The sequence below is a fragment of the Sorex fumeus genome, unplaced genomic scaffold, assembly GCF_029834395.1.
Source record: "Sorex fumeus unplaced genomic scaffold, SorFum_2.1 ptg000028l, whole genome shotgun sequence".
Taxonomy (NCBI): Eukaryota; Metazoa; Chordata; class Mammalia; order Eulipotyphla; family Soricidae; genus Sorex; species Sorex fumeus.
Window position 1 is genome coordinate 2,327,069 of NW_026606085.1, and position 23,514 is coordinate 2,350,582.

Genomic DNA, 23,514 nt, shown 5'->3' on the forward strand with positions numbered 1-23,514 from the left:
GCATTTGCCTTACAAGCAGCCAGCCCCGGTTTGATCTCTTGCACTTTATATGGTCCCCCAAGCCCTGCCAGGAATAAGCACTGAGTACAGCAGGGTGTGACCCAAAACAAAAAACAAAACGAAGGAGAGAGAGGGGAGAGAGAGAGAGAGAGAGAGAAAGAGAGAGAGACAGCAATTTCTGAACCTTCTCTATACTTTCAAAGCTCTGTAATCATAAGAAGAACACTTATTGCAGTTTTATATTAAAAACGGCAATAATAACTCTAACCTATCTTATACATATATCAAAAAATTAATAAAAGGACATTTACATATCAAGATACCATGTATTAGGACTTGAAAAACTCTTCAAATCATTCAAAAGTCAACACACAACCACTTGAATGCCAATTCTTCCTCAGGTTAACCAACGGTAGGAAACAAAGTCAGATATAAAACATTTGTAGACTAGTATGTTTACAGCAGCATCAGCTCACTGCTTGTGCCTATGTTGCTGATGGATGTGGACTGTAAACTACTGAAAGTAAAAGTACTGGAGTTGAACGAAGACATCACTGGACTTTTTCAAATGAGCTGAAGTCAGTTTTCTTTCAACTTAATACTGAAAGCAAATATCCTGCAGCTAACAGATTTTACGTTAGTGAAGTGGTACAATATTAAAAAGTTTTATAAACAACCTGGTTACCTATTTAATTGCCTCTCAGTTTATACGCTAATAAACAGCTCTGTCCCATGGCTATAAAACTCATTAAAGTGCAGAAATAATGTAACACTTTGAGATACAGAAGAGTGTACCTAGATCTAGACTTAAAAAATTTGTTTTTTTACAGTGCTAGGAATCAGATTCAGGCTTCACATGGGCAAGGCAAATGCTGTACCACTAGTAGCTCTATCTCCAGTCACAGATTTAAGATTTTTAAATGATACAAACTACTATCTTTACAAATACATTTTATTATTGAGTTTTGTTTCAGAATAAGGCTTTTAAATATTTCACTTAAGTTCACTTCAATTTTCAATTACAATTCACTTTATAGTTAATTATATTCAGTCCTTTTCTGTATGATGCCATTTCCTTAAAAAGCCACACATACTATTTTCAGTAGAGAAAATTTTACTTATTAAGATCAAAGGTAACTAATTTCAGTAAAAATGGAAGTCAACCACCATATCTTTTCTTGAGTTCTTCAAGAGACATATTCTTCAATCCTGATTTATCTATGTGATTGAACAATACACGTGCAACTGGAAAGGAGAAAAAAATTCTCCATGTTAAATCACCATTTTATAAATCTAACTGGAACAAAAATTAAAAGGGATACTCTGAAATGTAAAACAAAAACTTTTTACATTTTAAAGCAATAATCATTAGTATTATTATAACTCTAATTCAAATATTTTAAAAAGGCAACCCAAGAATAAGAAATCGTACAGCACTCCAATGAAATTCTTTTTTGCTAGAATATTTCACTTTTTGACCCACCTTGTCACCTTACTCCTGACTCTGGCCAGGGGTTATTCCTGACAGAGCACGGGAAACAGTGTGTGGTGCTAGGGACTGAATCTGGGTTGGCCCTGTGCAAGGCAGAGAAACGCCTTACTCCCGCTGGTACTATTGCTCAGGCCCGAGAAATAGTATTATTATTATTATTATTATTATTATTTGCTTTTTGGGTCACACCCGGCGATGCTCAGGGGTTACTCCTGGCTCATGCACTCAGGAATTACTCCTGGCGGTGCTCGGGGGAACCATATGGGATGTCGGGAATCGAACTAGGGTCGGCCATGTTGGCTGCGTGCAAGGCAAACGCCCTACCCGCTGTGCTATTGCTCCAGCCCCGAAATAGTATTATTCTTAAATAGGAGGTTTGACACAGATATTCTGCTATACCTTGCCACTTCTATCACATTATTAGCCTTCCCATTAAAATAACTTTCAAGATTACTTTTCCCCAAAACTAATAATGCCCTTTTTATGGCTAAAACACACCATCTCTTTACAATTTCTGCAACAGTAAAACTAAATGGAGAGTTAGTTTGGCTATATAAGCAGTACTGTGATAGTAGAATTAATGTTCCAAATCACCAGAAAAAATATACATTACAATAGGAAGTTAACTTAAAAAAATCCTACTTACTCAATGTAAAAGTCATGCAGAATTTTAATGATCTGGTTGAATACATCTGGATCTAGATTTTTCTGGAACAACTTAGGATATAAGGACGGTTCAATTTGCTTGGGAAAAAAAATACAAAGGTAAAATTAAGCAGCGCGCCACCTTGTCCCGCAGGTGGGTTGGAGGAGCACCCCCCCCACCCCCCACGCACCGTTTCGGACTCCCCTAGTCCCAGGAACCAGCGAGAGGCCTTGTCCTGCAGGCAAGTGTGGCCTCGAGCCAGGGGGCGTGGCCTCTGAGTTAGGGGCGTGGCTAGGAGCAGGACCTCCTCTGAGGGCACCAGCCACTCTTATTTTCCCCTTTCCTAGCTCTTTGGACTCAGGTAATTTGGGGAAGAATACCCTGGCCATCTCAAACACATTATGCCAATAATCCACTAGCTTACCCCAACTGCACCATAATACCCTTAGACACAAGAACCTGTACATGTCCAATGTAAAAGAATACATCCCCCGAAATGTCACTAGAGGCCTCACATAAGCCACAGAGAGCACATGAGAGGAAGCTGAAGGGGAAAAAGGCGACCCCCATAGACCGAGCTCACCTAGAATCCCGAATCGCACCAGGAGGGAAAACTGATAGTGAAGATAGAAAACTGAGAGACTGGAAGATCCCACCTCCATACTACCACAAGAACATGAAGAAACTAGTCGAAGTGACATCTGCACTTGTTTATTCATTGCAGCACTCTTTACAATAGCCAGAAACTGGAAGAAACCTGAATGCCCAAGAACAGATGACTGGTTAAAGAAACTTTGGTACATCTACACAATGGAGTACTATGTAGCTGTTAGAAAAGGTGAAGTCATGAAATTTACATACAAGTGGTACAACATGGAAAGTATCATGCTAAGCGAAATGAGTCAGAAAGAGAGGGATAGACATAGAAAGATTGCATTCATCTGGGGGATATAAAGTAACAAAATATGAGATTAATACCCAAGAATAGCTGAGATCAACACCAGGAGGATTACTCCATATCTTAGAGGCCAGCCAGGTATTCTAGGGGAAAGGGCAATTCAGAGAGAAAAGGGAGCACCAAATAAAGGGTGTCTGGAGGATCCTCCCAGGAGGGGAGATGCATGTTGAAAGCACACTATGGACTGAACATGTTTGCTAGTCAATGCCTCTTTTGCAGACCACAACACCCAATAGGAGAGAGAGAACAAAAGGGAATGCCCTGCCACAGAGGCAGGGTGGGACGGGGGGATGGGGTGGGAGGGATGTTATCCATGGGGGTGGAAAATGGGCACTGGTGGAGGAATGGATATTTGATCATTGTATAGCCAAAACCCAAGCACAAAAATTTGTAAATCTACAACTGTACCTCATGGTGTTTCACTAATAAAAAAATTAAAAAAAAAAAGAACATGAAGAAACAGCACAAATCCCCGCCATGAGGGGAAGATGAATAAAAAGGTCCAGAAGCCCCAAGAGAGGCCACTCACAAATATGGTCTCTCCGATAAGAAATGCAGAGTCGAAATGTTGAAGATGTTCAATGAACTCAAAGAAACAGTGGAAAAGACATCCAGGAAATTAAAAGAGGACTTGAATGAAACAGTGGAATGGGCAGTCAACAGAATCAGGAAGAAATGATAGTAGAAATAGGAAAGCTACAAACAGAAATCATGAATAAAGGATTCAAGAGATGAAATAAAAAAAACTCAGTGGGTGCCCTCAACAGTAGAATGGCTACAGCCAAGGACAGAATCAGTGAGCTTGAAGATGAGCAGCAGAAAGTTGACAGACAACAAGAAACCATGGGAAATGACCTCAAAATAGCGAATTGGGGATGAATCCAAGAGGAACAACAGGAGAATCATCAAAGTACCAGAAGGACGGGGAGGCAACTGCAATGAAAAGGCCACAGTTAAGATATCACTGCCGAAAAGTTCCCAGAGCTGGAGAATGCAGGCAACCAGATCCAAGGAGCCCAAAGGGTACCAACTAAAAGAGACCCTAACAGAAACACTCCAAGACACATCATGGTCAGAATGATGGATGATACCGATAGAGATGCAATACTATAAGCAGCAAGGTCAAAGAAGGGAATCACATACAAAGAAGAACTCCTATCAAAGAAAACCCTCCAAGCCCAAAGACAATGGGGGGATATAGTGAAAAAACTGAATGAAACGAATGCCTCACTAAGAATACTCTATCCAGCTAAACTCTCACTAAAACTCGAAGGAACTGTACACTATTTCGTGGTTAAACAGCTCAGGAACTTCATAGCTTCAAAACTTAAAAGAAGGACTAGGGGGGCTTCCAGAAGACGAGAAAATCCCCTACAAGCACAACAAACCCTTACAGAAAGATGGCACAAAACCCTGTGACAATAATCTCTCCCAACGTCAATGATCTAAATGCACCAATCAAGAGACACAGAGTGGTAAAATGGATCCAGAAACTGAAACCAACATTCTGCTGCGTACAAGAAACTCATCTCAACAGTCAGCGCAAACACAGACTCAAAGTGAAAGGATGGAAGACAATCCTGCAAACAAACAACTCCCTCAAAAAAGCTGGGGTGACCAAACTAGTATCCAACAACATAGATTCAAGTTAAAAAAGACTAGAAGGGACAGGGAAGGCCATTTTCTATTTATCAAGGGATATGTACAACAGCAAGAAATCACACTCTTAAATGTATATGCACCTCACGAGGGACCAGCTAAATACTTAGAACACCTGCTAACAGATTTTAAGGAGGACACTGCTACCAATACAATAGTAGTCGGAGACTTCAACATCGCCTTATCACCTCTGGATAGATCAACAAGAACAAAACTCAGCAAGGAAACATTGGCATTGATGGAACAAACAGAAGAGACAAGGCTAACAGACCTATACACGGCTTCACACCCCCAAAAGAAAGAATACACATTCTTTTCCAGTTGACACGGAACATTCTCCAAAACAGACCATGTACTGGATCACAAAACATACCTCACCAGAATCAGGAAAACAGAAAGTGTATCAACTATCCTCTCAGACAACAATGTGCTGGAAACAGAAGTTAACCATGCGAAAACGTGGAGAAGCAAACCCAACAAATTAAACAACTCAATGTTGAACAACGAGTGGGTCGGGAAGGAAATCAAGGAAGAAATCAAAAGATACCTGGAAACAAATGAGAATGAAGACACGACTTACCAAAAGCTATGGGACGCAGCTAAAAGCAGTATTAAGGGGAAAATGTATAGCCCTGCAAGCATTCCTCAGGAAAGAAGAGCCCACATAGATAACTTGACTTCACAGCTCAAGATCTCAGAAAAGGACCAACAAAAGGAGACCAAACCAGGAAGAAAGAAAGAAATATTAAAACGTAGAGAAGAAATTCATGACATGGAAACCCAAAAAACAATACAAAAGATCAATGAAACCAAGAGCTGGTTCTTCGAGAAAATATACAAAATTGATAAACCACTAGTGAGACTCACAAAGAAAGACAGAGACAGAACTCTAATTAACTGAATCAGAAATGAAAAGGGGGACATCACAAGAGAAACCAAAGAAATTCAGAAGATCATCAGAGACTACTTTGAAAGTCTGTATGCCACGAAACAAGAGAACCCAGAAGAAATGGATAAATTCCTGGATTCCTATAATCTCCCAAAGTTGAACCAAGAAAATCTGGAAAACCTGAGTAGACCTAAAATATCAAGGAAATTGAAACTGCAATCAAAAGTCTTCCCAAAAACAAAAGCCCAGGTCCTGATGGATTCACTAGCAAATTCTTCCAAACATTTAAAGACTTACCAAAAGCTATTGCCAGTTCTCCTCAAGCTTTCCCAAGAAATCAAAGACCAATAAACCCTCCCAAACAGTTTCTATGAGGCACATATTTCCCTAATACCAAAAGCAAACAAAGACGCCACAAAAAAAGAGAAAACTATAGGCCGATATCCCTGATGAACACAGATGCAAAGATCCTCAACAAAATATTAGCAAACGGAACCCAACAACTCATCAAAAAGATCATACACCACGACCAAGTGGGATTCATCCCAGGGATGCAATGATGGTTTAACATTTGGAAATCAATCAACATAATCATCATATCAACAAAAGAAAAGATAAAAACCATATGATCATATCAATAGATGCAGAGAAAGCATTTGACAAGATCCAGTACCCGTTTATGATGAAAACTCTCACCAAAATGGGTATAAAAGGGACTTTCCTCAAAATAGTCAAAGCCATCGATGCCAAACCTATGGCAAGCATTATCCTCAGTGGGGAAAAACTAAGGGCCTTCCCTCTAAGATCAGGGACAAGACAAGGATGCCCACTCTCTCCACTTCTGTTTAATATAGTACTGGAAGTACTTGCAATAGCGGTTAGGCAAGAAAAAGACATTAAGGCATTCAGATAGGAAAGGAAGAAACCAATCTCTCATTATTCGCAGATGACATGATATTATACTTAGAGAACCCTAAGACCTCTACCAAGAAACTCCTAGAAACAATAGACTTGTATACTAAAGTTGCAGGCCGGAGTGATAGCATAGCGGGTAGGGCCTTTGCCTTGCACTCAGCTAACCCAGGTTCAATTCCTCTGCCCTTCTCGGAGAGCCCGGCAAGCTACTGAGAGTATTCCACCTGCATAGCAAAGCCTGGCAAGCTACCCATGAAGTATTCGGTATGCCAAAAAACAGTAATAAGTCTCATAATGGAGACATTACTGGTGCCCCCTTGAGTAAATCGAAGAACAAATGGGGGACAGTGCTACAGTGTTATAGTAAAGTTGCAGGCTATAAAATCAATACCCAAAAGTCCATGGCTTTCCTAGATGCAAATAACGTGAGAGAAAAAAATGACATGAAAAAAGCAATCCCGTTCACAATCGTGCCTCAGAAAATCAAGTACCCTGGAATCAGCTTAACTAAGGAGGTAAAAGACCTGTACAAAGAAAACTACAAAATGCTACTTCAGGAAATAAAAGAAGACACAAGGAAATGGAAAGATATCTCCTACTCATGGATTGGGAGAATTAACATTGTCAAAATGGCAATACTCCCCAAAGCATTGTACAAATTCAATGCAATCCCTGTGAGGATGCCTATGACATTCTTCAAAGAAATGGAGCAAACATTCCTGAAATTTATATGGAACAGTAAGCCCCCACAAGTAGCTAAAACAATTATTGGGAAAAAGAAAATGGGAGGAATCAACCTCCCCAACCTAAACTCTACTACAAAGCGGTAATAATTAAAACAGCATGGTACTAGAACAAAGGCAGAGCCACAGACCAATGGAACATGGTTGAATATACTGACACCCCTCCTCGCCCCAAATATATGACCATGTAATCTTTGATAAGGGAGCAAGACATGTGAAGTGAAGCAAGGAAAGCCTCTTTAATAAATTGTGCTGGCAAAACGAGACAGCTACATACAAAAAAATGGACTCGGATCTCTACCTAACACCATGTACAAAAGTAAGATCAAAAAAGATTAAAGACCTCAACATCAGACCAGAATCCATAAGGTACATTGAAGACAAGGTTGGCAAAACCTTTCACGACATTGAAGCTAACGGTATCTTCAAACATGACATGCCACTGGTCAAGCAAGTGAAAACAGAGATAAATAAATGGGACTATATTAAACCAAGTTCTGCACCTCAAAAGAAACAGTGACCAAAATACAAAGACAGTCTACAGAATGAGAAAAGATATTCACCCAATACCCATCTGATAAGGGGTTGATATCAAGAATTTACAAAGCATTGGTTGAACTCCACAACAAGAAAACTTCCAACCTCATCAAAAAATGGGGTAATGAAATGGAACAGAAACTTTCTCAAAGAAGAAATCTGAATGGCTAAAAGGCACATGAGAAAATGCTCTATATCACTAATCATCAGGGAGATGCAGATCAAAAACAACAGTGAGATATCGTCTCACACCACAGAGACTGGCCCATATCCAAAAGAACAAAAGCAACCAGTGTTGGTGCAGGATGTGGGAAGAAAGGGACCCTCCTTAGCTGCTGGTGGGAATGGCGACTGGTTCAGCCCTTTTGGAAAACACTATGGACGATTCTCAAAAAATTAGAAATTGAGCTCCCATTTGACCCAGCAATACCCCTCCTGGAAATATAACCCAGAGAGGCAAAAAAGTACAGTCGAAATGACATCTGCACTTTTATGTTCATTGCTGCACCGTTACAATAGCCAAAATCTGGAAAAAAAACCAAGTGCCTGAGAACAGATGACGGGTTAAAGAAACGTTGGTACATCTACACAAGGGAATATATGCAGCTGTTAGAAAAGATAAATCATGAAATTTGCATACAAGTGGTTCCATGGAAAGTATCATGCTAAGTGAAATGAGTCAGAAAGAGAGGGACTGACATAGAAAGACTGCACTCATCTGGGGAATATGAGGTAACAGAATGGAAGACAAACACCCAAGAATAAGTATCAGGAGGTCTGCTTCACGGCTTGGAAGCCAGCAGCACATGCCGGGGGAAAAGACAGCTCAGATAGAGAAGGGAACACCAAATAAAGGGTCTTTGGAAGATTCGCTCGGGATAGGAGATGCGTGTTGAGAGTAGACTATGGACCGAACACGAGGGCAACTCAATACCTCTACTGCAAACCGCAACACCCTAAAGGAAAGAGAGCAAATGGGAATGAGCTGCCACAGAGGCAGGACAGGGTGGGGGGATGGGGAGGGGGATGGCAGGGCTACCGGGATCACTGGTGGTGGAGAGTGGGCACTGGTGGAGGGATGGGGACTCGATCATTATATAACTGAAACCCAAGCACAAAAGTTTGTGAGTCTACTGCTGTACCTCATGGTGTTTCACTAATTAAAATTAAATTAAAAAAGATAAAATTGAAATTATGAAAACATTCAGGGACCACAAATTATATAACTGATTAGATGATAAGCAAATATAACAAAGAATAACTACCATAAGCACTATAAGCAAAAGCACTGAGTGAATAATGAGGTTGACACTGAACGTAATTATGACAGAATAAAAGTAACTAAAGATACTTGGATCTCTGTTTAAGCCAGTTAAAAATTTCATAAACAGGGACTAGAGAGATAGCATACCAAGTAGGGTGCTCGCCATGCATGACATTGACCCAGATTCAATCCCATATGGTCCCCCAAGCCCACCAGGAGTAATTCCTGAGTGCAGAATCAGGAGTAACCCTTGAACACTGCCGGGTGTGATCAAAAAGAAAAAAATTCATTAGCAGAGAGACAGATATACTACCCTGAGACAGGAAATCTGAAAGTTCAAGAAGCAATAAAATAATTTAAGGTAAAGGTAAAGGCCCTCCCGTTGATCGTCGATTTGCTCGAGCGGGCCCAGTAACGTCTCCACTGGAGACTTTGTTGTTACTGTGTCTGGCATATCGAATACTCTCGGTAGCTTGCCGGGCTCTCCGAGAGGGGCAGAGGAATCGAACTCGGGTCGGCCATGTTGGCCACTTGTAAGGCGAGCGCCCTACCCGCTGTGCTATCGCTCCAGCCCCGGAGAAAAGAATAAAGGGAAAAAATGTTTTTAATATGCAACAAAGAGTGTAGTCAAATCCAAATCTTAAAATAATTTAAGATATTAAAAAATAAAATTACATGAGAATATAGATTTAGGAAGCAATGGCATACTTCGTAATTTCAAGAAATAATCTGAAATTGTTTTCCTGAAAAATTCATTATTTAGCAATCCATTAATTCATTATTTAGCAAATTTCTTATGATTTGATTATTTTTCTAGAAGCAACCAGAAGCTTGCTTTTAGGCCAGATATTGCAAGCATTGCTTAAAACATAGACGGTACACAATGTATTTTAGCATTTTTCCCCAGTTAAAAAGGTAATAAATTTATGATACCAAAATTTATATTATTTTCCTGGAATTTCTATAGACTCTATTTTCAAAGATTTCCCTGGGTGCAAGTATTTACAATGGTCCTGTCAGGATAATATATCCTATCAGGCAACGGGTAAGAATGGTTTCTATATAAATATACAAAAAAAAAAAAAACTCTACTACTACATCCGGTTGCACAGGGTGATGCAGCGTTTTATTTTGAGGAGGACGAAGAGAGCTGTGGAGAAGCACTTAACGAAGAAGTATGGACCATGTGCTGAAGTGCCACCTCTCCAGCCCACAGAAAGCTTCTTATGAGAACATCCTGCAGCCTGGGTGAGTCGGCCTGCTCCCGCTCCCTGCACCTGCCTTCCTTCCTTTTGTTTTTTAACCCTTTCTTGGGAGCGAGAGCACAGTGGGGAGGGCGTTTGCCTTGCACACAGCAGACTGGAGTTTGACTCCTCCGCCCCTCTCGGGGAGCCCGGCAAGCTACCGAGAGTGCCTGCCCGCGTGGCAAAGCCTGGCAAGCTACCCCTGGCCTATTCCATATGCCCCAAACAGGAACAAGTTTCACAACGGAGGCTTACTCTAGCAAACAGATGAACAACGGGAGGACACTTTAGTAACAAAAGGGGTCCCTGAACGTCTAGCTACAATGCAACTAAGAGCTGCTCCTTACCTTCAAAATACTGATACAACATATCTGGAGAACTTTTCAACTGTCTGAAATCAGATTCAAGCTGGAATGAGTTTGCCGGAAGAGGCGGAAGAACAGCTGTGATAAACGGAGTCAAGCCTTTGTCTGCCTCTGTAGAAATCTTCTCACTGAATGCCGGACACACATTCAGCCTCAAACTAATTGGAGGTCTGAAATATTGCAGAAGCACCAGTCAACAATCACAAGAGAACCATATAAAAAGTTACGAGTTTACATAAGGAAGGGATCATTTTAATTCTACGACGATTAGTATTGTATATATTGTGTTGTTCTGGGACCACACCCAGTCACGTTCAGGGGTTACTCCTGGCTCTGTGCTCAGGATCACTCCTGGTAGGTTCGGGGAACCATGTAGGATTCCAGGAGCCGAAACACAGAGGGCCACATGCAAGGCAAGAGCCCTACCTGCTGTACTATTTCTCTGGCCCCAATATCGTATTCTTAAAAATGACTGGATTACTCTAGCTGAAGCATACATATTTTTAACAAGACAGATTAAGCCTCTGAAAATTCCCACATGCAGAGTAAATAATCTATTCTTGTATGTTCGGCCTTATTAAGCTGGAAGCCATTTAAACACATCATTTTTATACCCCTCATTACTACATTACATATACATAAAACTCAGCCCTTCAGAATCCTGAACAGTTTTAGGAAAGATAATCCAAGAGGGAAAGAATGTTCTTCCTTCTTAAAAACAGAACAAAAACTATGTAAAATGTTAATCCACAATCCATCAACTCACATGTATCGCTATAAACCAAATTATGACTCTGTGGGGTGTTTGCCTTGCATGAGGCTACTTGGGTTCAATCCCCAGCATCCCATATGATTCCCGGGGCCCCTGCCAGGAGTGATCCATGAGACCAGAGCCAGGAGTAAGCCCTGAGCACCACCTGGTGTGCCTCAAAGCCCAAAAAATAGAAAATAAATAGAAGTAGTATTAAAATTCAAAGTGAAAAAGAAACATCTAAGAGGATTAGGTAGGGCTGGAGTGACAGCACAGTGGTTAAGGCATTTGCCTTGCACACGGCCGACCTGGGTTTGATTCTTCCCTCCATCCCTCTCGGAAGAGTCTGGCAAGCTACCGAGCGTATCCCGCCCACACGGCAGAGCCTGGCAAGCTCCCCACGGCGTATTCGATATGCCAAAAACAGTAACAAGTCTCACAATGAAGATGTTACTGGTGCCCGCTCGAGCAAATCGATGAACAATGAGAGGACAGTGTTACAGTGCTAAGAGGATTATCAAATGTCAATTCAAACATATTTAAAATGTCACTACACCAAACAAACTAAGTCTGTGTATTTTATATTCTTACCATCAAAAAAATACATAAATCTCTTAGAGTAAGAGAACATTTGAAAGGAAACCCTGGGGCCACAGATGCAGGTCGGTGGTCTGCGCTGGCTGAAGGAAGCTCAGGTTTCCTCGGCACCAGGGAGGATCCCCCAAGCACAGGGTAGATGCGAGTCCCTGAGCTCTGCTGGGTGTGGCCCCAAAACCAAACATTGTTCTTCAATTAGAAAAAATATGGTAATAAAAAGGCCTAGCAGATAAAGTGAGGCAGTCTTTTTAAAAATTACATTGACAGGGGCCGGAGCGATAGCACAGCGGGTAGGGTGTTTGGCCGACCCGGGTTCAATCCCCGGCATCCCATAGGGTCCCCCTAGCACCACCAGGAGTGATTCCTGAGTGCAGAGCCAGGAGGAACCCCTGAGCGTTGTTGGGTGTGACTCCCCCCCCCCCGAAAAAAAAAAGCAAAAAAAATTACATTTAGAAGACTGGAGCAATAGTATGGGGGTTAGGGCACTTCTGGCTACTAAATCAAATGTGACGACCTTGCACATGGCAGACCCGGGTTCGATCCCCAGAGCCCCATATGACCCCTGAGCTTCTTCAGGAGTGATTCCTGAGCACTGAACTAGGATTAAGCCCTGAACACTGCAAAGTGTACCCTCCTCCACCCCCCCACCCCCCACTCCCCCGCTAAACATAATTTACATTGACAAGGGCTGGAAAGATAGTACAGCAAGTAGGGCATTTGCCTTATATTACGTAAGGTCCCCAAGTCTGCCAAAAGTCAGAGCTGAACAGAGTCAGCTATGACCCAAACCCCCTCACCCAGAAAAAAAAAAAAACCTGAAAACAAATTACGCTGACAAACACAAATCTGAAGTCTCATCAGGGCAAATAAACAGCCCAGTCCCACTTCTGGTCTTGGAGAGAGGCTGCAGCTGAGCTGGGCCAGGCAGGCCCAGTTTCCAGCCCAGATCTCTGGAGCCTTCTTCAGATGGGGGGACCGAGTCCTCACCCTGTGGGAACACCCAAGCGCTCCATCCACACCCAAACTCCACCAGCATAAAAACAGCCCAGCTGAGATGCCACACTGCTCCTCAAAGCACATGGCAGTGTACACCTCCAAACTCCACAATACCAACAGCCCAGTAGGAGCACAGGAACTAGATGGGAAAGTTGCCCACTAAGCTCAGCAAGTGAAATCTGTAACACAGAAAACTCAACTAGCATCACCCAGCTCAGGAAATACTCAATGACTTCAGTAACACCATCACGAGACATATGTTATGACAAGCAATATAACGTAAGTATTTTACGCATGCTCAGGGGCAGGCGGGGGCAGAGGCACTGGAGCACTGGGGGTGGGAAGATCACACTGGTGGTGGGATTGGTGGTGGACCACTGCATATCTCAAGCAACTTTGTAAATCAGGATGTTAAAATAAAATTTCAGACATTAAAAAAAGGAAGTCTCATCAGTAACATCAGTTTTCTAATGGAATTATTACCATATGCGTGACTATAAAAAAGAGATTTCTACTCACTGAACGGCTGAAGTCCCACTGATTTCTTCTATTTTTAATACTTTTGCTTTTGGAACATCGCTTGTGGGCAAAAGATCCTCTTGGCTTGAATTCTTCTTATTTGCAGTGCCTGTGGTTGCTATGACATTTGCTAGATTAATAGGATTACTCTCTGGAGGAGGAGCAGCAGTGCTATCTGGCTCATCCACAGTCTGTATCAAATTACCAGTTTCTTCTATAATAATCTTCCTGAGTGGTTTCTAGAACAATTAAAATAATTTTTAAAATCAACATATAAATGTTTTCTATTTATGGGTTAGAAACGAAAAGGCTCTAGTGTTCTGAAAGCCAGTATTTCAGTTCTAGCTATATTACATCCGATGGCTAGACAACTTAGATATCACACTCTAAGGACACAAAGACTATGGGCCAGGGGTAGAGTGAAGTAGCAGAGCACTGGCCTTGCATGCGTGAGGCCCTTAGTTTGGTCCCCAGCACTGGAAAGAAAAACAAAAAACACACCAAGAATCCAAAGATGCACAGCACTACCATATGTATGATGAAAGGAAGGTGTCTATAAAAAATACACACACGTATTCACCTTCCTTTAGTAGACTTCCTTTGTTGTATGCATTTGAGTGTACATACTTGTAAAGACAAATATATATATATATATGTTATAGAATAAAAGACAATGTCTTTTACTATACTATAAACTACTACTATAGAAGAGAAAGCCCTAACACTAGCAAACGTGAAAAGGAATCAGCACGGGCATGAGGTGAGCCTCACAGGTGGGCAATGCAGCGGGTCCTACAGGTCATAAAAGGTGAGAAGGCCCATGCAGAGAAGTAACAAGCAAAGCCTACATGCCTTAAAACAGACTGCAAAGGCTCTTATGTGTCAGGTCACATTTGGACTTCTCCAAAGGGAACAAACTCATACACACCCAATCACTTAAGGACTGTTTGGCAGCATATAGCAGACCAGGTAAAACCAGTGGACTGTATTGCATACTTTTTTTTTCTTGTTGGGTCACAACTGGCAATGCATAGGGGTTACTCCAGGCTCTGCACTCAGGAATTACTCCTGGCGGTGCTCGGGGGACCATATGGGATGCTGGGAATCGAACCCAGGCCGGCAACGTGCAAGGCAAACACCCTCCCCGCTGTGCTAGCGCTCCAGCCCCTGTATTGTATGAAATTAATACTAAAACTGAAGCACAGTCTCTAAATACATAGCAGCTAAATAAAAACAAGTCAGGTTTTTAAAGCTGGCAAGACTTAGACATGGTGCATTTTATTTTAATAACTAGCATTCACTCTTTCAATCATGAGGGGAATAAATATCTTCAATTTCTTAATTCTACAGGATACTCTTTCACATTTAATAAATACTCATTTGGGGCCCAGAGAGACAGCAAGGGGCTCAAGCCATCTTCTTGGCATCAGCTGACACTGGTTGGACCCAAGGCACAGCATATGGCTCCTGAGTGTCGGAGTATAGCTCTAAACATACGAGGCTCTTCATCTGTAGGTTCTTCTCTATGCTCTCCCCAACCAGCTAATCACCTTTCTCCCTAATCGGATTCTGTTAACTTGTAGGATCAGATCCTTCTAGGACATTGAACTTGCATTGTAAGTGAAACGTTGCTTTTCTCCGTCTCTTGCATAGTTTACTTTAAAGCAATGTCCTTTTTGTATGGACACAGCAAGACAGTTAATATTATGCTTCTGTAACTTGGGAGTTAACTGACTCCGAATGATATTTACTCTTGGGCATCTGCCTTCTCAACTCAGTTGCCCTTAGTTCCTAGCACCCCAAGAGCAGGGTCCCGACAAGGGACGAAAGGGACCCAGGGCAAGCTCTGAGCTACCCTGGCAACGAAATGGGCCAGGCCAAGTGCCATGATACTTAACCATAAGTTAAGAGCACAGTCAAGGACAAACTCTGTCATAACCCAAGAAGAAGTACCTGACTAAGGACCTTGCTGGGGTTAAGAAAGCCGAACCTGGCCTGAAGACTCTGGTCTGGAGGATACATTGAGATGTCCTCAGGAAGAACCAAACTTTAAGTTGATACATCTCTTACTGGGCTCATACAGAAGACATTGCTAGAAATAGGAGAAGCTGATTTACTACAACTATTCAAGTGGATTACTAGCTGAGGAAAGAAGAAAGCACACACCCTGGATGGGATCCCGCCCTTCAGCGATCTCCTAGTAATCCGAAGTCATCTCCTTGGATGAGATTTGTCCTTGAATTGATCTCCTGGAGGAGTGGTCTGTGTTGACCTGTTAATGCTCAACCCACCTTTGTATCACCTCCCTATGTGATTGCTTATAAACTAAGACTGTAAGATCGGAAGGGGGTGAGTGAGAATGAAGAGGGAGTGATAAGCAGGGGGATCCAGAGAGAGAACCAGAGGAGAATGGAGAGGAGATGGGAATGAACCGCACTTGATCCCAACCAGCCTGGCCCGCGTCCTTCCTTCGCCTGCCCATCGCATTGACCTCCCCGGGGTCGGGGAAGCCACGCAAGACCACCGAACACAAGCGGCAGGAGAGATAAGAGTGCTGCGGCCCTTCAGGAAATACACACTCGAGCAGCACCAGGAATGACCCCTGAGCACGGAGCTGGGAGTAAGCCCAGAGCAATGCCAGGTATAGACCAAAAACAAAACAAAAAATTCTCTTCCTTTGGACTCAAAAAGAACAAATACTTTTTAAAAGTAAGGTAAGTTATTTTGGGAACTGAAGGAAGGGAAAGAACATTTCAGGGTCAGAAGAGAAGGTGAATTTCCAGGACAGAGAATATGCCCAGCACACATCTCAGGCGGACAGGGGCCACGGTCCGGGAAAGGGGAAACATACCCTGAAGTGCCGCGTGATATCTTATCATCTCGTTCTTACTCTGGAGAACCTGGCTGGCTACCAAAAGTACCCTGCCCACACGACAGAGTCTGGCAAACTCCCCGTGGCATATTCACCATGCCCAAAACCAGTAACAATCACGGGTCTCATTCCCCTGACCCTGAAAGAGCCTTGAATGTGGCACTTTCTAAAATCTCAGGGCTAGGGCGAAGGAGACGTTACAATCGATGAACAACAGGATGACAGTGATACAGTGATACGGAAGGAACGGAAGGCACTCCGACCTCTGTGTTCGTTCCGACCACACAGCTGGACTCGGTGGAAATGGAGTAGAACACGGCGCCTCCTAAGAAGAATGGGGTGCCATGTCTGGCAGTTCGCAGGTGGTAAAGCCATGTCAGGGGCTGCCCCCAGGGTGCTGTCCATGCCAGGCCCGTGCCCCAGCCCCTTTAACTCTCTCCCCGGGACTAGACTGCCGAATTCAAATCGAGAGCTTAAGTAAACTAAGTTTTGACACATGTATTACTTCCATGCTAAAACCACTCTATCCCGTAACTAAGGCCTAATGGTAAGGACTGTTACTAGATAAACGCATAAAAATGCAAAAGATGATAGCAAATTTTCTGACAGAATCCTGTTAGCAGTCCTCTTTTAATCATGAATAATTGAGGTCTCTATTGAGAAATATCAGTAGCAGTAATTTTCTATCAAGACAGGTAGGACACTTTTCTCGCACACAGAAGACCCAGGTCCGATCCTGGGCACCCCATGTGGTCCCCTTAGCACTGCCAGGAGTGAGCCCTGACCACCGAGCCAAGAGGAAGCCCTGAGTGCTGCCGGGTATGGCCCAAACACAAGAACAAAAAGGACTGACCAAGAATGGATGTATGTTGCCATTTAAAGAAGAAAAACTAAAAAGCCTCATTTCTAACAGGCAATATTTATTTAAACCAAGGCAGTCTTGCTTAAAACTAATCCTTTCATTAACGACAGTTTTGTAAGCATAGTTCTAACTTTCTAACAGATGGTCTCTAGTAAGTGGGTGCTGATGGCTAAGGAGACTGAGAGGAAGTCCGGATGCTGAAAGTAGTAATAATAAAACTCAAAAAATCCCACTATCGGGTCACAGAGCTCGTAGAGGCTTCAAGGTCTATCCCAGCATCGCCTGGTCTCTCTGAACATCACAGGGTGCAGCCCTTGAGGTCCCCAAACACCACCAGGGTGGCCCAGGGAATGCCTAGCACTTAAAGAACCAAGTAACAGAGTACCCTCAGGCCCCTCACTCAACTCCTGGGGGCTGCAGGCCTCTTAACATGGCTCAGGAATACCCCCACCTCCAGCCCTCCTGCAAAAAAAAAAAAAGGAAACACGAAAGGCTTACTTCATCCCTTTTATTAAAATATAGTGGCATACTTAAGCACAGAGCATTTCCAGTAACAATTCCTTAGTGCAGAGCCCGGAGTAACTGCTGAGTCTCGCCAGGATCAAAAACAAAACAATAAAATAAATCAAAGCATTTTAGAAGCTGGGGAGATAATACAGCGGGTTGATACCTGAGCACTGATGGGCGTGGCCCCAAACCAAGAAACAGATACAGAACAGAGATCAAGGAAACGTCCAAGTATCAGGGAACCCTCGGGCCCAGCGGGCCAACCTCACCGCTCTCCTTCCTTCTCGCGACAGACTTGCCAGATGCATTATGAGCTGCCAACCGCCGCAGCACACATCGCCCTGGTCTCGCCCCTCACTCCAGTCAAGTCCTTTCACAGGTCTCCACTCCCCACCCCCAGCCCCCGAGGTTCTTTCCTTACCACTTTCCCCAGTAACAAGACGGTTTCCAAACTGCGTGACAGAAGCAGAAATGAACACTCATTTCACCTCAACTGCCCCAACATCAATGGACAAAATTCCCTTCCATTTCAACTAACCTGTGAATCACTCTCAACTAATGCAGAAAAAGTAATTTGGAATTAGGCAACTAATTCAAGATTTGAAAGTTTATAAAGAGTGGCTCAAATTAAATCTCAAACTGCATCTCCTGCTTTTCAAAATGAGGTCCAGATTTTGACTGCAGAGAACTGTTACCGGAGAGCTAGTACAGGGCTTACAAAGCTCACCTCCACCCAGCCAAACCCAGTTCAACCCCTGGGCACCACCAGGAGTCATCCCCGCGCTCACAGGCCGAAGTCAAATGTGGCTCAAAACCGAAATAAATAAGTAAATAAAGAAAGAAAAATTTTCTTCTTTCCCAATGATTCTGTTGGATAAAGGGCAGAACGGTTTACCACACAGTTCTCATTTCATAGAAATGTCTCATTTTGATAACCTGCCAGATTTAAATTTGTCATTTTCACAACAATTAACATAAACTGGCTTTTATACTGGAGGAATAGAGGACCAGATCTATAACAGTTGCTTAAGGTACACTGGTAACAGAGCATTACATGCACAGGTATTTGCCAAACGGCAATGTCTTAGTAACTATGGACAGAAAAATCTAACAGTTTGTTAGATTCCACAAAATGAAATTTTGTAAAGAAACACTTTAGAAATGTAAGTTTAAATCGGACTTAATATATATCATCTTTAATTTTATAAAACGCAAATGAATCTACATAAAAACGAGTATCACTTGATCACTTGACTTCCCGTTAATCATTGATTTGCTCGAGCGAGTGCCAGTAACGTCTCCATTTGTCCCTGTCCTGTGCTAGTGTAGCCCAATGGCGTCTGTTCGTTCTAGGAACACGAAGAGCCTCAAACCGATCGTTCAGGGTCTTGACGAGTATAACTTATGATAATAAAACAAATATTATTTTTAAAAATCCAAAAATTGGTGGCCAGAAAGATAGTACAGTGGATAAGATGCTTGTCTTGAACGCAGCCAACCCACGTTCAATTTCTAGCATCTCATATGGTCCCCCAAGCCTGCCAGAGCCATAAGCACCGCTTGGGTGTAGCCCAAAAAAACACTGTAGCACATCAGCACTGTTGTCCCGTTGTTCATCAATTTGCTCAAGCGGGCACCAGTAACGTCTCTATTGTGAGACTTGTTGTTACTGCGTTTGGCATTTCGAATACGCCACGGGTAGTCAGGCTCTATTGTGCAGATAGGAGGCTCTCGACAGCTTGCTGGGCTCTCCAAGAGGGACAGAGAAACCGAACCCAGGTCGGTCACATGCAAGGCAAATGCCCTACGCTGTGCTATTGCTCCTGGGTAGCCAAAAAAACAAACACACAAAAATTCAAGAATGATCAACAAAACCACTGAAAAGTGGTTGGAGTGAATAGTGCAATGGGTAAGGTGTTACAATGGGTAAGCCACCTTACATGCGGCTGTCCTGGGTTAGATCCCCAGCATCCCATATGGTCCCTCATGCACCGCCAGGAGTGATTCCTGAGTGCAGACCCAGGAATAAGCCCTGAGCACCACAGGGTGTGAACCCCTCACCCCCAGACCCAAAACAAGGGACACCGAAAGGTATCAAATTAAGGAAACTTCTACAATTATACTTTGTAAAAACGAGGGCCCGGCAAGCTACCGAGAGTATTCGATATGCTAGACACAGTAACAACAAAGTCTCCAATGGAGACGTTACTGGGCCCGCTCGAGCAAATCGACGATCAACGGGAGGGCCTTTACCTTTACCTTTACCTTTACCTTCTTCCTTTGTAAGAGTTTGATGAGTACATCTGCTCTGACTCTCTTCTAAAATTGTAATTCGTTAATCACCATCAATGCATAAAACCTATCAGACCCCTCTGGGGCAGGACAGGATAGTAAGTTGTGAGGGGCACACAGATCTGACACGGTCATGGGTTGTGCAGGACACACACGTCTGGAGAGCTAATGCCATAAAAGTTTGGCCTGGATTAGTGATTTTTTAAATAATGGCTTCACAATTACTTGATTTGTTAGTTGTTGTTTTTCCCATGTGCTTTATAGTTCAAAATTCACATACGATACATAAAAGTTAGAAGTTAACAGTCACATACGTATGTGCTTTGAATTACTACAACTTTAAAGTTCAGAACAAAACAAACCACTAAATTCATGCCCGCTCCTCTTGGCAGTTAAGCACCAAAAGAGAAAACAAAACAAAAAACACCAATAAATAAACAACCTGCCTCTATTTATGCCATAAACAATAACCTATACTTCATGCTTGGTTTATGGGCCACACTTGGCTGTACTCAGGGACGATTCCAGTTGCTGGGCTCAGGGAATCACCTGTGCCAGGGACTTAATCCAGAACGCTTGCAAGTAAGGCATAAGCCTTAAGCCATCTCTCTCATCCCAGGCAATGTAGAATTTCAAGAATAATTATGCCTACACTAGATTTTTGCCTGCAGCACTAATTTAGATATAACCCTACACATGATAAATGGCTATAACACTAAAACTCTATTTCAAATAGTCACAAAATAAAAACCAATTATAGAAAGTACAATAGCTTCAAATTCCTTTAAAATTAGAAAATCATAAAATCACTGTCACTGTCACCCCATTGTTCATCGATTTGCTCGAGCGGGCCCAGTAACATTGTGAGGCTTGTTACTGTGTTTGGCGTATCAAATATGTCACGGGGAGCTTGCCAGGCTTTGCCGTGCGGGCGAGATACTCTCGGTAGCTTGCCGGGCTCTCCAAGAAGGGTGGAGGAATTGAACTCGGGTCGGCCGGGTTGGCTGCGTGCAAGACAAACGCCCTACCCACTGTGCTATCTCTCCAGCCCAAAATTAGAAAATATGTATCAATATTTAAATTTAGTGTTAAAAGTCACTTAAGGCCCTCTATTATAACAATGGGGGCTGGACTGCTGTTGGAGTGTTGAATGCCTTAACAAATCACCACGAACAACTTTGTGAACCAGAGTTTAAATAAAGTAAAAAAGAAATGGAAAAAGGAAAACACACACACACACACACACACACACACACACACACACACGATGTTCTTCTGACCAGAATGTTTTTTTGTTCTTAATGAGTTAAATTCTCAAAAAAAAACCCCAAAACCCTCTATTATAAACTTAATTTTCTTCCATTATCCTAAAATAATCAATAATCCTAAAAATTCTGACGATTCTAAAAACGGTCCTAGAGCTTTCAACATTATGTTTAAGAGTTTGTTCATTCAGCAGTTTCCAACTTGAAACGAAAGCAAAATGAAACGAAAGAAAAGTTCTTTACTTACAGCCGATCCAAGATGAGATGGATTATCAATTGGCTTTATCACATTCTGCCTTTGTGTTGAATCAAGAAAGACATTGTCCCAGTGTCCTTTCTCAATTAATTCCTTAGAGAAAAATTTGCAGTCATGACTACCCATAATATGCAAGTTAATTATGTAACCAATAAGTGTGTTTCAGAAAATAAAACCAATCTGGGGGGAATACCATACCTTTTTAATTTTGGAAAGTTCAGTTACAGCTTGCTTATTTCCAGGTTCCAAAAGTAAAACAGTTTCAAAATCTAAAGTAAATTTTTAAATATAATAATTAGGGAAAATATTCTCTGGAGAACATCATGTAAACTCCATGTTCACAGTCACATGTAACTTAAGCAGGAGGCTGTTCTGAGAAGTGCCTCACAGGGTGATTCGGCATTGTGTGACCACAGATGCTGTCACTGTACCATCATTATTGTCATCAACATAATTACGCAAACTAAATACAGTTTAAGACTATGTGACACAGCTTAAGAGCCACCGTTCCCTCATCACTAAGATGCTATTAGGCAATACATGACACTATTTAATTAGTCACACCATGTTTATCTCGTAAAATATTCAGAATGCTCAGTATCAAAAATTAACATTTACTGAGTGCTATTCTAGTGGCTATACAGGAATTATGATGTGACCCTAATTATAATTACACTTTACAGGTTAGCTAATTGAGGCATAGAGGTTATGACTTTATAAAACTCCCACAAATTACAAAGTAACTCACCAAGCGTAAGATAGAATCAATGAAAATTCTATATAATAGAATATTACTCAGTCTTAAAAAAATTAAGTTCTGATCTATGGTTATATGAATGAACACTGAAGACGCTATGCTTAGTACAGAAGCCAGGCAGGCACAAAAGAACAAATGTTGTATAATTTGCTCTCTCTCTCTCTCTCTCTCTCCATATACATATGATACCAAGAACAGTCAAATTCCTAGAGACAGAAAACAGAATGATTTTCAGGGCTGAAAGGAGAAAAGAGAGAAGAATTACTGCTTACATTGGGTTTTATTTTTTTTTAACTTTTTCCACTTGTGAACCCTTACCATCTGAGAAGTTTCTACATGACCACAGGTATATAAATCAAAAATTTACTGATAATAAAGCACAAGAAATTTGCTTTAAATTTTCATTTTAAAAACTGCTTGCAACTCCTACAAGGGGTCACAACCAACAGTTTAAGAAGCGAGGGCTTAGATTCAGGAATAGTCTTCAGACGGTGTGATGAAAACATTGTGGGTGTGGAGAGTTGTTACAGCTTCTCAATAATTAATCACAATCACTGTCACTGTCACCCCACTGTTCATCGATTTACTAGAGCGGGCGCCAGTAACATATCTATTCGTCCCAACCCTGAGATTTTAGCAGCCTCTCCTTACTCATCTTTCCCAACGCTGCCATATTGGAGGAACTTTCAGGATCAGGGGAATGAGACCCGTTATTGTTACTGTTTTTGGCATATTGAAGACGCCAGGGGTAGCTTGCCAGGCTCTGCCATGCGGGCGGGATTCTCTCGGTAGCTTGCTGGGCTCTCTGAGAGGGAAAAACTGCCTCAACAATCAATGATCTTTTTTTAGGGGGGGGGTGTCGCACCCAGCAATGCACAGGGGTTACTCCTGGCTCTGCACTCAGGAATTACTTCTGGCGGTGCTCAGGGGACCATATGGGATGCTAGGAATTGAACCCGGGTTGGCTGCGTGCAAGGCAAATGCCCTACCCCCTGTGCTATCGCTCCAGCCCCGACAATCAATAATCTTAAAAATTTGCTCAATAGTGTAAATATACCTAATACCACTGAACTGTCCACTTAGAAATGACCAAAATGGTCAATTTTGTGTTAAGTAAAATTAACCACA

The 23,514-nt window shown here is 42.3% G+C and overlaps 1 protein-coding gene across 1 annotated transcript; it reads right to left on the minus strand.

Annotated features, from left to right (window-relative positions):
* Positions 1 to 1,010: 1,010 nt before the first annotated feature.
* Positions 1,011 to 22,892, minus strand: LOC130024144 (RNA polymerase II-associated protein 3-like). The gene is made up of 8 exons (XM_056114789.1): positions 22,817 to 22,892; positions 21,828 to 21,898; positions 21,621 to 21,722; positions 13,576 to 13,814; positions 10,678 to 10,882; positions 2,139 to 2,236; positions 2,002 to 2,006; positions 1,011 to 1,245 (listed from the first exon to the last, which is right to left on the minus strand). The coding sequence occupies exons 1-8, from the start codon at positions 22,890 to 22,892 to the stop codon at positions 1,160 to 1,162; spliced, it is 882 nt and encodes a 293-aa protein (XP_055970764.1). The 3' UTR covers positions 1,011 to 1,159.
* Between the last annotated feature and the right edge of the window lie 622 nt (positions 22,893 to 23,514).

Excerpts from the sequence above, each read along its gene's own strand:
- LOC130024144 (XM_056114789.1), bottom strand. The coding sequence starts at position 22,892 with ATGTTTTCATCACACCGTCTGAAGACTATTCCTGAATCTAAGCCCTCG. Across the intron at positions 21,899-22,816 it reads ACTGTTGGTTGTGACCCCTT|ATTTTGAAACTGTTTTACTT; the intron begins GTAGGAGTTGCA and ends AATTTACTTTAG. Across the intron at positions 21,723-21,827 it reads AACTTTCCAAAATTAAAAAG|GAATTAATTGAGAAAGGACA; the intron begins GTATGGTATTCC and ends TTTTTCTCTAAG.